General features: G+C 41.7%; 2 protein-coding genes across 2 annotated transcripts in view; one reads left to right on the forward strand and one right to left on the reverse strand.

The window, feature by feature from the left end:
* The first annotated feature begins 675 nt into the window (after positions 1–675).
* On the forward strand, positions 676–7,036 carry nudt12 (nudix (nucleoside diphosphate linked moiety X)-type motif 12). The gene is made up of 8 exons (XM_017427881.3): positions 676–787; positions 1,702–1,908; positions 2,207–2,507; positions 2,584–2,845; positions 2,922–3,089; positions 4,211–4,324; positions 4,397–4,596; positions 5,230–7,036. Exons 2-8 carry the CDS (start codon positions 1,703–1,705, stop codon positions 5,338–5,340), a joined length of 1,362 nt encoding a protein of 453 aa, XP_017283370.1. The 5' UTR covers positions 676–787; position 1,702; the 3' UTR covers positions 5,341–7,036.
* Positions 5,420–13,266, reverse strand: part of LOC108242804 (interleukin-6 receptor subunit beta) — a 12,328-nt gene continuing 4,481 nt past the window's right edge. The window contains exons 8-15 of the mRNA XM_017427880.3: positions 12,418–12,616; positions 10,036–10,254; positions 9,138–9,236; positions 8,814–8,954; positions 8,228–8,353; positions 7,868–7,952; positions 7,622–7,703; positions 5,420–6,307 (exon numbers count right to left, since the gene is read on the reverse strand). Coding sequence (XP_017283369.1) covers positions 5,999–6,307; positions 7,622–7,703; positions 7,868–7,952; positions 8,228–8,353; positions 8,814–8,954; positions 9,138–9,236; positions 10,036–10,254; positions 12,418–12,616 — 1,260 coding nt within the window. The 3' untranslated portion in view covers positions 5,420–5,998. The remainder of the gene's footprint in view (positions 6,308–7,621; positions 7,704–7,867; positions 7,953–8,227; positions 8,354–8,813; positions 8,955–9,137; positions 9,237–10,035; positions 10,255–12,417; positions 12,617–13,266) is intronic.

Below are 13,266 nucleotides of genomic sequence, written 5' to 3' on the forward strand. Positions count from 1 at the left end.
CCATTCAGATGTTTGGTGTTTAAACCAGAGATTCCCAAACCTGGAGTTGGGACCCTAATGTGGGTCATGAAAAACCAAATATGGGGTTTTGAGAATGTCTACAGGAATTAAATTATTTAAGAAAATCACTGTTAATACCACATTTGCCCCTAACTGCCATAATAAAATAAAAAAACAGTGGTCATAATTGGATAAAATGAATATAAAAGCTGACAAGGCTCTTTGTTAAATGGTTCATACCTTTCAACCAACAGTAATTGGGGTCATGAGTGTCTTCCACGTTTTTGTGGGTCAAAAGTTTAAACAGTTTCGAAACCAGTGGTTTTTAAAAACCCTCATCATAAAGTACGACATCAAACATAAAAAAAAAAATATCCTGAGCTGAATCAAATTATATGAAAACAATAATATGACAGCAAAATGTGTGGATTTTGTCTCTTATTTCATTTATTCAATGGTTTTCATGTCATTCCAACGAGTACCTTTAAGGCAAAATCCCCCCCCAAAAATCTTTCATAAAGACCTTCAGAAAGCTTATTAAAAAAACTACTTTATATTACAGGACAGAATGGACCTCTGGAAGAAACACCTTAAAAATATTAACCTTTACTTTTGTTTTTGACTTTATGTTTAAAAATATGTGCGTTGACGCTCAAAATTACTACGGTGTGGGAAGCGCCTGAAGGTCGCATCGTTCTGGTGAGCGACGGTTGTCCTTGAACGCAACTCGTCACCGTTTGTCCAGCAGCAGCCAGGTGACTGACGGGAGAAAAGCACCAAGCTGAAGGTGAAGTGACACTTTTACTGATATTTCACCTGAAACTGAAATCCTTAATGTGCTTCGGTTGAGTTTAAGTCTCGGATAAACCGCGAAAAGCTTCTGCAGTTCGTGTTGTCTTAACTGGGACGGTTGGTCAACCGGAAAGCTGTATCTAAAAACAACAAAAAACCGCCTAAATGTCAGTAAATTATAGTAACAAAACCTAAACAAGTTCATCGTTATTATTCAATTGTCATTAGAGCTGAAACTCCGCTTGTTTTCAACGTATTTCATCTTGTGCTTTTATTTTGTAACGTTTCGAGAATTTGTGGGCGTGGTATACTAATGATTGACAACCTTCTCTTCCAATGAGATTAAGGAAAGGCCTTAAAGGCGCTGTCCCAATAAATCAAGTCTAATAGATTTTAAACTGTGATAGTTTGCTTTTTAAAGGCTTAATTTGCTTTTTGAAGTGGTGATATTGTCGAAATTTATATTCAGTTTAAATTTAATTTGCTCTGAGGCTAACTTTTGCATTCACAGACCCTATATTCTGACTTCACTAATATACTTTATTAAACTTAATAATCTGTTGACTGCGTACAAATATAAATAAGCTCTTTAATGGATTTCAGGATTATAGCAAACTTTATATTCTTTAAGTGTACTCATAAAAATGATTTAAAATGACATTATGAAATTATAACATCACCTAATTTATTTGGAAATATTATATTTTAGTTTATTTAATTAGTGAGCTAATACAATTCAAGTTTTCATTTAGTGATTTATTGGAAGGTTTGGAAATTAGCAGCACCTTTTTTTTTATAACCCAAACATATTTTACTGTTTTAACATCATCGCTGTGTCTAAAAAAAAAGACTAAATTACTTTTAAATCCGACACATTAAGATGGAAGATTAACTATTTTCACCAACCAGGATGACAAGTTTCCAGATGAGTGCGAAGGAGGACATGGTGGAGAAGTTTCTGGACGCTGCGGCGAGAGGAGACCTGACCCAGGTGTCCTCCCTTCTGTCCCTTGTCCCCTCGCTCATCAACCAGACGGGATACAGCGGCTGGACGGCGCTGATGCTCGCAGCTCGTAACGGCCACCTCCACGTGGCGGAGAAGCTGGTGTCTCTTGGGTACGTGTGGCTTCAGATTCTCATCCAGATGATGCTGCACTGAAATGTGTTTACGTCCAGCTGATTAGTGGAGAAATAGAAGAATTAAAAGAGGTCTCGGGTTGGAAATTTTGGTTGAGATCGAACTGAAACAATGAAGCTAAACTAGAAGATAAATGAAAGAAAATTTGTTGTAGAACAAGGTGGATGTTGCTAACAGTCATTTCTCCAGTTTGATCAAATAAAAGTGAAGCACCAAACAGACTGTCTTACGTTCCTCTAAGTCTGAATCAAACTTCTATTTTTTTCTGTCTTTAAGTTGTGACAAGTCCTCCGTAAACAGTTCCTCACAAACCGCCCTCGATATCGCCAAGTTCTGGGGCCACCGACACATCGCCGGCCTGCTGAGCCAATCAGAGGGCAGCTGCCGGCGAATCCTGCCCGGCGGCGACCTCAGCCTGCAGGAAAACTACTTCGGCAGGGAGACGCTGGACAGGCTGAGTGGACGGAGGACGGACGAGGTTTGGTTAGAGACGAAACAGAAGGACCTGGCTACCGTCTACCTCCTGTTCTCCAACCTGAGCCCCATGGTCAGCACGCCGCAGGAGGACAGCGAAGGGGTGCGTGGCTGACCTCGTGGCCGTGGGTTGTTCTAAAGCTGCGTGAACTTTACTGACGTCTTCCTGTCTGTAACAGGGTGACATCAAGCTGTGTCGGTTCAGATACGAGGCCGTTAAAGACCTCCTTCAGAAACCTTCGACTGTGCTCATCTTCCTTGGAATGGAGAAGATGAAGAGTTCCTCCTCCTCCTCCTCCCAGACGGAGGAGCCTCCGGTTTGGTTCGCCATCAGCACGGACGAAGATGCTGCTGAACTTCTGAGACGCTGCAGAGAAAACACCTGCCTGTTCCCGAAGACTCCGAACAGAGACCTGCTGAAGCTGAGCGAGGAAGAGGCGGGTGAGGAAGACACAAACCTGGCGTTCTTTCCTCGCCTCCCTCTGCCGTATCTGAGCGCTTCTGTCCCGCTCTTTAGGCGTGGTGGCGCAGGCTCGGTCCGTGCTGGCCTGGCACAGCCGCTACAGCTTCTGCTCTACGTGCGGCAGCAGCACCCACCTGGAGGAGGCCGGGTACAAGAGGAGCTGCCTGAACCCCGAGTGCAGGAGCCAGCGGGGGGTCCACAACACGTGCTATCCACGAGTCGGTAAGAGTCTCTGTACGCTGACGCCACGTGTGTCGGAGCAAACCTTTTATTTAAACGTGGCGTGGAAGCAGCTGACCTCATCACTTCCAGGTAGCGTCTGTTGGAGACTAGTTGGAAAATCAAAACTACAATAATAATTTTATTACCGTATTTTCCGGACGATAAGGCGCACTTAAAAGCCTTCAATGTTCTCAAAAAACAACAGTGCGCCTTATAATCTGGAGCGCCTTGTATATCTAAGAAGTCGTGATGTTTTAGTGTGATTTTGGTAAACTACAAAGTCGCGGCGCTCACAGCATTAAGGCTCAGTTTAGTCATGCAAGGCTCCATGGAGGCATTTATATTTGACACTTACGTTGGTGCAGTATTCTCCAAAAAGACGGGGCTGTTTTGTTTCGCTCAATGTGCCTCATAATCCAGTGCGCCCTGTAGTGCAGAAAATCCGGTATTGTAATCTCACAGAGTTCTGAGTGTTTGGGCTGTAGTCCTGTGCAGGTGTCAGAGTTCGGCTGTAGCACTTTTAAATTTACAGAAACTAAACTGAGACGGGTTTCAGACTGATCTGAGTGTAAATTTGATGCACACATTTTATCAACATGCTCAGAATTCAAGAAGGCTGCAAGCCTGTGTGATTTATGCAAGAAAATCTAGAACCACCGTAATCGTTTTAAGATATTCTGGAGACTTTCTTGCCGTTCGCCAACTAGTCGCCACGAGTTGCCAGCTGTTAGAACTTCGGTGTCCAATCCTGGTCCTCAGGGCCACCATCCTGCATGTTTTACTTGTTTCTCTGCTCCAACACACCTGATTTGAATCAATGGGTGATTAACAGTCTTCTGCAGAACATGAAGAGGTCATTTAACCTCTGAATCAGGTGTGTTGGAGCAGAGAAACAAGTAAAACATGCAGGATAGTGGCCCTCCAGGACCAGGATGTGTTAGAAGAACTTGTAAACTGAATGACGTACCTGTAGAGGGAGCTCTCATACCAACAAAATGTACATGAACCATGGTACTAATAAATACAAACACAGGCAGCTTGTTTTAAAAAAGGCCAAAAGAATTTGACCAAAGACACAAACAGGTCGCTGACAGTAAAATAATGACCATCTGTGTTCTTAGACCCGGTGGTCATCATGTTGGTGATCCACCCCGATGGAAACCAGTGTTTACTGGGAAGGAAGAAGGTCTTCCCTGCAGGGATGTTCTCCTGTTTAGCGGGATTCGTGGAGCCGGGTAAGTTACCGCAACCCAAACCTCCCGTAAGCCAATCCGTCGTGACGTGACGGAGAGCTGCCATCGCTGCAGGGGAGGCCATCGAGGAGGCGGTGAGGAGGGAGGTGGAGGAGGAGAGCGGCGTGAAGGTCGGGCCGGTTCAGTACGTCTCCTGTCAGCCATGGCCAATGCCCTCCAACCTCATGATCGGCTGCCTCGCTGTCGCCGTAACCACCGACATCAAGGTGGATGAGAAGGAGATAGAAGAGGCGCGATGGTTCCCACGGCAACAGGTGAAAAAAATCAATCTTTGAATCATATTTTCAACACAGGGTTCACCAACTGTTTATATGACGGATTAGAGGTCGACCAATGATGATGACAACCTTCAGAAATCAGAGCTGATAGCCGATATATAACACCGATTTTTAAAAAAATTTTTTGTCAAACGTGTTTTTTCCATTCAACAACATATAAAAGTAATTGTTTAACTTAAAAAAACACACATTTAACAACCTTTAGTAGAACTTGGACACCTAAAAATAATACTTAAAGTGAATTCTCACTTAAAAAATCCTAAATTGGGGGTTGCTTCTGGCTTATTGCTGATGTTTGTTTGTTTTTTTTAGCTGGCCAATTATTGGTTGATTAATCAGTTGTGTTGGTAAAAACACTCCTGAGTAAAAATATCTGCAGTTCTATAGAAACTGAACAGAAGTAAAACCTGATGAGCAAACAGGATTAATGGTAAACATGTATGTCACATTTTCATCATACAACTTATGAATATACTGAAGTTTGGAGCAGTTTTCACCATTTCAAGGTATTTTTTCTTGGTTTTAGAACTTCATGAACAAAAGAGAAGCACAGGTTGTGACTCGTTTATGAAAAAAAAACAGAAATCAGATTTTTGTTTTTATCTTTAGGTGATTGATTCGTTGTTCAGAGGAGCCAGCCCGGCTTTCTTCGTCCCCCCCAGACAGACCATTGCCCACCAGCTGATCAAACACTGGGTGGGCATGAACTCTAACCTTTGACCTTTAACCCCTCGACCGTCTGAATCAGGACAACCAACGAGCTGCTGACCGACAGGAATCTGGAGATCGATTCACATGGTGCATAAAAATATATTTTTATTGTCTGTTAAAGAACTCAGGAGGTATTTTCTTTGAGAAACGTCTGAGGAGAGAAACTGTACACCACGGAGTGAAAAACACATTTTAACAGTAAAAACATTCAGTTACCAGGGGTTATAAAAATAAATATATAAAAACTACCTGATTGTGTCCTTGGATGGAAGTCAACTTTATATTAAACACTGATTTGATTTGGTTTAAACAGAAAATGTAAAAAAAAAAAAAAGGTTCTCTAGTTCCAAACATCAGATATCCAATCTTTAAAAAGTTTGATCTGACTGTTAATTATTTATTAAAGTTTTTATGATCCCTCGCTAAGTAACCACTGGGTGGACATCTACCCAATTCAAGATGTCCGCCACAACCAGTTCACCGTAGGAAACACAAAAAAGTTGGTATAACTCAGTCGGCTTCACAGATATTGAGCTAAAATGTGGGGTAGTCAAATCATTTTGGTCAAATCTTTACAAGATTTGACCAAAATGGCGGCACCTGTCCCTTCTCGCCATTAGGGGAGGCGGGTGATATGCATTCCTTGGAGTGAGGGAGGAAGGAGGGCTCAGTCAGTTTCTGTCCTGATCCAGCAGTTTGTCAGATACTCCATCTCACAGACCAGATCCGTGTCCACGTGACCGTAGGACTGAAGGAACGCCAGCTGCTGCTCTCCGATTGGCCGGGTGTCTCCGCCGGTCTCTGCGCTCAGACCGACGGCGGACATCTGAACGCCGAGGGACAGAGGAGACGCGTCCTCGGGCAGGTCTTCTGATGAAAGCTGATCGTTGGAGCAAACGAGGAGGAGACTTTTGCTCCCGAGGATGTCCGTCACCTCGAAGTCTCTCATGTCCAGGATGTTCCTGTCGGCACATTTCTGACGGGACAAATCACAAACTTGTAGTTTTTTAATTTTGTTTTCCAGCCGTGTTTGTTGGCATTCATGTGAAAAGTAAAGCAAAGCTCATATTTGTGTTTTTATCTCTACATTTCAGTCATTAGGAACGTTGATTTGGTATTTTATCACCACATTTTGGAGCCATTAAAGGGACTCTTTAGTTTTCATTTATACTGAGATCTAACTCTGAAATGCGGGTATGCACTCAATGTAAACAAAGCCCTTGTATCTGCATATTATACTCAACAAATCTGAGTAAAAATATATATTATATATATACCAGTACATCCAAACTGCCGTACTTCTGTGGGTACCACCATTTGACTTATTTTCAGTCACTTCGGCTGTTTCCGTAGAAAAACTAATTTTGATTCAAAGTTTTTAGTTTAAGGACAAATTAACTATTAATATAAGAGAAAAAATTAGGAGTTTTGTCTATTATTTTATGAACTTTTTTGTTTTTTTTGACCAGTCTTCACAGCCTTTGATTACAATCTTTAATGGTTTTGTATTTTTGTAGTTATTTTTGTGCATTTACAGTAATTTTAGTCATTTTTTAATTTATTTTTAATTGTTTCCATGATTTGCAAATATTTCTGCTCGTTTTACGTTGCTTTTTCCATATTTAGCTTCTTACTGATAATCTTTTGCTCTTTGTTTCTGTTATCTGTGATGTTTTCGCTCTAATAAATTTATTCAGTACTTTGAGGTAATTTTGAATAATTTTTTGTCCTTAATGCCTCTGCTGCCTCTCTTTGGTTGGTTTGTAAATCTTGTCTTTCCGATTCTTTTTAGCACATTTTGACTATTTGTAGAGATTTCCAGTCAAACTTTTGTTGATTTGCATATTTATCGTCACATTTCTGGTTAAGTTTGTCTCTTTTTCATTTATTCCATCTATAGCAGGCCTGTTTTTGATTATTCTGCATCATTTTGACTTTTGAACCTATAATTGGTTCATTCTGAGTTATTTTACCCATAGTTCTTTTTGTTTGTAGTTTTTGCAGTGGTTTAGTTTTCAGTTTGTTGCCCATTTTTTCATCCCTTCCTGTTCATGTTGGACTCATTCGGGTGTTGTGGAGCTGCTTTTAGTTATGTCTGGTTGTCAGTTCTATTAAACCTCCATTAGAGGAGGTTAGATATGCATTTTGTGTCTTTCTGGAGGTCTGTTTCATCCAATTTTCCTGTTGCAACAATTTGTTATCATGTGACATTTTGAAAAGCTTGCATGTCTTCAGTTTGCAACTTTATCACAAACTTGGATCTTAAAAAACAAAAAATAAATCAGATTACCTTTGGGTATGGGCTCATCAGCCACTGGCCTGTCGAGCTCAGTCGAGGGCTGGAGATGGGGGGGAAGAAGTACGACTTGTACCTGCAGAAAAATGTTTCCCATCAAGAAAAACTGAAACTATGGTAGATATTCACATTCTAAAAAGGTTCCTGAGGATAAATATTCATTTGTGACGCCTGGAAACAAAGTTTCTGTTTGTAACACTGACTAATCCAACAGAAAGTGGAGGATTTCTGAGGACTCACAGGGTCCTGGACAGGATGGAGATGATCATTGCGGCGACCGCCAGCAGCAGGAGAGGAGTCGCCGCCGCCACGGCTGGAACCTCATCTGGAGAAACATTTTAGGCTGGTTTTAACTTTCTCTGCTTCAGAACCAGAATCATGCAGATATCAGCATTCAAACTGGTTTTTAACGTTTCAAAGGACCTTTAGGATCCGCATGACTTCAAGGCGTCAGATTTAGAGTGAATCTGGTTGAATCTGCAGCTCCACAGTGGAATTACTCAGCTGTGGTTCAGACTGCTTGTTTTACGTAACGTGAAAAAAAATCTGAACTGACTCTTTAATTTGTGTTTTAGGCCTGGGTCTGACGAAGGATCTCACCGAAGTCCGTCATCACAGTAATGATTCTTCTGGAATCATTGTCGGCCAACAGCAGGAGAGAATACTCCGTGTTCGGTGTCAGGTTGAAGAAGCTGTGCTGACGTTGGTCCGGCCATAAAGACAGAGCTGGGAAACAGAGTTTACAGGTTTTACAAACACGTTGCAGAGGTGTCAAACTCCATTCCTCGGGGGCTGCTGTCCTGCATGTTTTAGACGTGTTCTTGCTTTAAAACACCTGGTTTAAATGGATGACTTGTTGCCATGCTCCTGGAGAACTTGATGATTTGGTGAGGAGGTGATTAAACCATTTGAATCAGGTGTGTTGGAGCAGAAAAACCTAAAACCTCCAGGACAGCGGCCCCTCAAGGCCTGGAGTTTGCAACCTGTGTGTTAAAGTCTTGGATCTAGCCCCTAACTGTTTTATGTTTTGCTTCCAAGGAGCAACTGAACTCTGATCAATAAATTAGGAGTAAAAACCTCCAAAACTCAAGGAATGAACCAGAGCTGAGCACTGCTCAGACCAAACCCACGACAAGTAAGTTGGAAGCAAAACAGAAAGAAATAAGGAAAGGTTTAAGACTTTTACATTGTACGTCAGAGTCTCTCCTCAGCATCGCCCTGTATCCCTTTACTCTGATTGGTCCAGTCTTCTGTTGCCACGCCCACATTATGGCCACCGTTGTTTTAGTCACACCGACGACCTTCAGGTTGACGGGTTCCATCAGAGCTGTGAAATAAAAACAAACAAAATGATCTACAGTTATTCTTTTTTACCATTAAAGTTTGCTTGTGAATCCTAAACGTGGTCAGAAAGTGACGTCCCGCTGCAAACAGCTCTGCCTGGAGCGAGCTGACAGTGAAGTTAGAGGTTCAAACCACACGTTTCGTGTCTTCTGGGGGTCAGATTTACCTCCCTGCTGCAGACTGGCTGTCAGGGACTGAGGAGAACCACACTGCTGGTGGGAGACGGGGAATACGCTGATCAGGTAGGACTCATCGGGGTCAGCATCTGGCAAAATACACAGATAAAATACTATAAACAAGATGTATTAGTACACTGTGCAGGTGCATGTATGGTTGTGATAATTGACTCAAATCAGCCACAACTTTAAGCACCTCTGCTTAATAATATCTAACACTGTTCCTAGTTAGACTCAAGACTTTTATCATAACATTCAGAGGTTTGCTGCAGCTGCAGGAAAATTAAAACTAATGAAATGAGCGTTTTCTGTGGAAATGCAGTGAACGCAAAGAGCTGGATAGCTAGCTAAAAGTAGAACAAATCTGGATAAAAGCTAAAGTACCAAAAGGTTAACTAAAAGTTAAAGTAGCAAAAGACTCGTTAAGCTAAAATTAGCAGAACAATAGCTAAAAGTAGCAAAACTCTTGATAAAAGCTAAAGTACCCAAAGGTAAACTAAAAGTTAAAGTAGCAAAAGACTCGTTAAGCTAAAATTAGCAGAAAAATAGCTAAAAGTAGCAAAAGGTTAGTTAAAAACTGAAAGTAGCATAAGAAGACTAAATCGGAGTGTTTTGAAGCAGGTTTCAAAGAGAACAAAGTGGGTTTGAAGGAATTAGAGAGATCTCAACGTATTTGTATGGGGAAAATATTTGTAAATAGAGTTAAATATTTGGAAAAGTATAATAGAACCCAAGAAGGCAGAAGTAGTTGGATTGCAAAAATGTGCAAAACTAAAAGCCAGAAAAGCAGCCGTGTGAAGTCTGGCTGACGGTAAACGGGCCAGCTGTCCCCGTTTTCTGTTTTTACAAACATCTCAACAGCATCTTGTCAGATTCAACCGTCCAGACCTTGGAGGACAGCGGACGCCGCGGAGCCATCCACTCTGGTCCCGCCTCTGGAGGACGGCCGTTTCTCCGAGTGCCACTCAACGGCAACATGGCTGACAGGCAGAGCCGAGGACGGGGATGGGGACGAGGACGGGGACGGAGGGGACGTCCACTGGACCAGGAGGGTTTTGGCTTTTGGATAATAGCTTGAAACCCACAGGTTTCTTATGGAGGGAAGAACTGCAGAAAACAGAAACAGAATTATTAAAACACAACTCAGACGGGACTCATCGAAACGTTTCCAGTCGCTCGTGGAAAATTTAACATTTTTAAATTAAAATTAATGTAAATATTTCAGTTTGTCACATAAATGTGCCAGATTTTCCAAAACAGGCTCATTTTCATCCAAAGTGTCAGTCAGGTTGAAGATAGAAAATAATAAAACAGATAAATGATCATGTCACATAACATGAAAAACATATAATCTTATTTAAAACAAATAGAAATAAATAAAAACATTTAGGCTACAAACAGCACTCCACTTTATAAGTATGATGGCACATTTTGATTAGATAAAACCACTGATTAAAGGTACTCAGTGTCATAAAGACCAGCCAAAAAGATCATGAAGTAAGAAACTAAATCTGCACTTTTTGTCCTTAAACTGTCCTCTGATTGCAGCTCTGATACACAAAGTTTGATTTTCTTCAGTAAAATTATTCAGCAGCCAAATTTTACAAAGTCTTACACACAAAAAAACAAGTTTAGTTTGAGATATAATCTCAGCAATGACTCAAAGCTTTACAAATAATCCGAGTTTTAAACGTTCACCAGCATCCGTGACATTTTTTAATTACAAGCCGACACTTGGGGTGACAGGAAGGCGCTGGGCTGCAGAAGGGTTTTTATCAGACATCTTGTCACTTCCTCCTCTAAAAACTAACTCTAAAACATACTCAGGATATTGCAAAACGGAAGGAGCAGAAAATAAAAAAATGACGGCAACTTAAAAAGTGAGGGGGTGGGGCACTGTTAAAGGCTGAAGTTCATAAATGTACAACATGTCAAAGGATGAAGAGGAAGTTGTGCCTTATTGTGGAAATAAAAAGGGTAATTCTGAATTTTGTTAGCAACACATCTCAAAAACGTGACAGGAGCAACAAGAGGCTGTTAAAGTAAGAGATGAAGAATAAACAGCTGGAGGAACATTTTAAAATCGATTAGGTTTGTTGGTAACAGGTCAGGAAGAGGACTGGGGATAAAAAGGACATTTTATAGAGGCTGAATCTCTCAGAAGTAAAGACGAACAGAGGGTCAGCAGGCTGGAAACTGAGTCTAAAAACAGGAACAACTTCAGAGTAATGATCCTCAACAGAAAACTGGGAAGACTTTGAATATCCCATCGATGGGATATTCAAAGTCTTCCCAGGTTTCCCAGGTCTTCCCAAAGTCTTCTAAAGGTTTGAAGAATCTGGAGAAATCGCTGAGGTCAAAGGTCAAGCCTGAAAGTTAGCCTGTGAAAAAGTGGAAAACTCTTCTGTGGTCGGACACCACATACTTCGTTCTAAAGAGGAAAGGCACCATACGCCCTGTTAACGGTGCAGTCCAAAAGCCTGCCTCTCTGATGGTATGGAGGTGCATTAGTGCCTCTGGCATGGGCAGCTTACACATCTGGAAAGGCTCCATCAACGCAGAACAGAATATTAAGGTTTTAAAACAAGATTTCCTTCCATCCATCAAAGAAGACCATGTTGAACAGCTAGAGTCCTCTACAGACAGAATGGGACACCATTCAGCAGCTGCTCTCCTCAGGTCCAGATGTTTACAGACTGATGGGAGAAAAAGAGAAGATGCTGCACAGAGGGAAACATCTGGAGCAACATTCAGCAGCTGCTCTCCTCAGGTCCAGATGTTTACAGACTGATGGGAGAAGAAGAGGAGATGCTGCACAGAGGGAAACATCTGGAACAACTATTTTGAGACGTGTTGCTGCCATCAGATTCAAAATGGCCCCTTTTCTTCCAACAAATGGTGCCATTTTTTAGTTTAAACATTTGAGATGTTTTCCTTGTGAATAAATTAAGGGCTTGTGAGATTTGCAGTTCGTTGCATTCTGACTTTATTTACATTTTACACAACGCCAGAATCAGGGTTGGGTTTAATTTTATTTTGTTGTCCCTCACTAACTCACCTCCGTGCAAACAAGTTGGAATAAAACACGAGACGCTTCGAGATTTCTCAAAAATAACAGAACTGAGTGACAGGACTCCATGTATAACATTATTTTTAAGTTTTAAAGAGTAGAAGCTTGTCCTCGACTCTTAAACCAGCCTTGATATTTTTGATAACTCTCGTGTTAAGTATTGGACCGACGGACGACACAGCACTAAACGAGGAACCCACTGATCTGTTTCCTGTTGACCTGAAGATGCGCCGCAGGTCCGAGGCCGGCCGTGTTGAAGGCCTGAACGGAGACGCTGTGGTCCCCCTCCTCGACCGGCAGCAGCGCTGACGTCTCGCTGACGTTCTGAGTCCTTCCTCGAGGACCGACGCTCACCTGGTACCCAAGGACACGACCCTCAGTCTCACCAGGGTCAGGAGCCTGAAAAACAGAAAAAACTCTTTTACTTAAAGGATAAAAGTTTTCGTTAAGAACTGAAATATGTGTGCAGCATTTATTTATGTTCAATTTAAAAACGCTAAACTAAAAGTTTGTTGGGTTTTATTACTTTTTGTACAGTATTTTGTTTGTTTGTTTGTTTTATTTGGCAGGCTGTAGAAAAAAAGTCAATAACAGCATATTTCATTTATTTAAACACCTGATTTTGTAATATGCTATAAATATACAGTTTTAAAACACCATAGATTTATCTACATGCAGTCAGATAAACCAGATTTTCTTACCTAAAGAGGATATCAGCAAACTCTTTCTTTAGCTTTTAACCTTTTCTCAAACACATTTGGTTTTGCAACAATCACATGGACATGATGATGTAAGCTAACTGGTTGCTGAAGACATTAAATATAAATAAAGCTGCACAGAAGTGGATTTTTCCCCATTGTCCATCCATCCATCCATCTTCTTCCTCTTATCCGGGGTCGGGTCACGGGGGCAGCAACCTAAGCAGGGAGACCCAGACTTCCCTCTCCCCAGCCACTTGGGCCAGCTCCTCCGGGGGAATCCCAAGGCGTTCCCAGGCCAGCCGAGAAACATAGTCCCTCCAGCGTGTCCTGGGTCTTCCCCGGGGCCTC

Source organism: Kryptolebias marmoratus, linkage group LG1 (genome assembly GCF_001649575.2).
Source record: "Kryptolebias marmoratus isolate JLee-2015 linkage group LG1, ASM164957v2, whole genome shotgun sequence".
Classification (NCBI taxonomy): domain Eukaryota; kingdom Metazoa; phylum Chordata; class Actinopteri; order Cyprinodontiformes; family Rivulidae; genus Kryptolebias; species Kryptolebias marmoratus.

Excerpts from the sequence above, each read along its gene's own strand:
- nudt12 (XM_017427881.3), top strand. The coding sequence starts at position 1,703 with ATGACAAGTTTCCAGATGAGTGCGAAGGAGGACATGGTGGAGAAGTTT. Across the intron at positions 3,090-4,210 it reads CACGTGCTATCCACGAGTCG|ACCCGGTGGTCATCATGTTG; the intron begins GTAAGAGTCTCT and ends CTGTGTTCTTAG. Across the intron at positions 4,597-5,229 it reads GATGGTTCCCACGGCAACAG|GTGATTGATTCGTTGTTCAG; the intron begins GTGAAAAAAATC and ends TTTTATCTTTAG.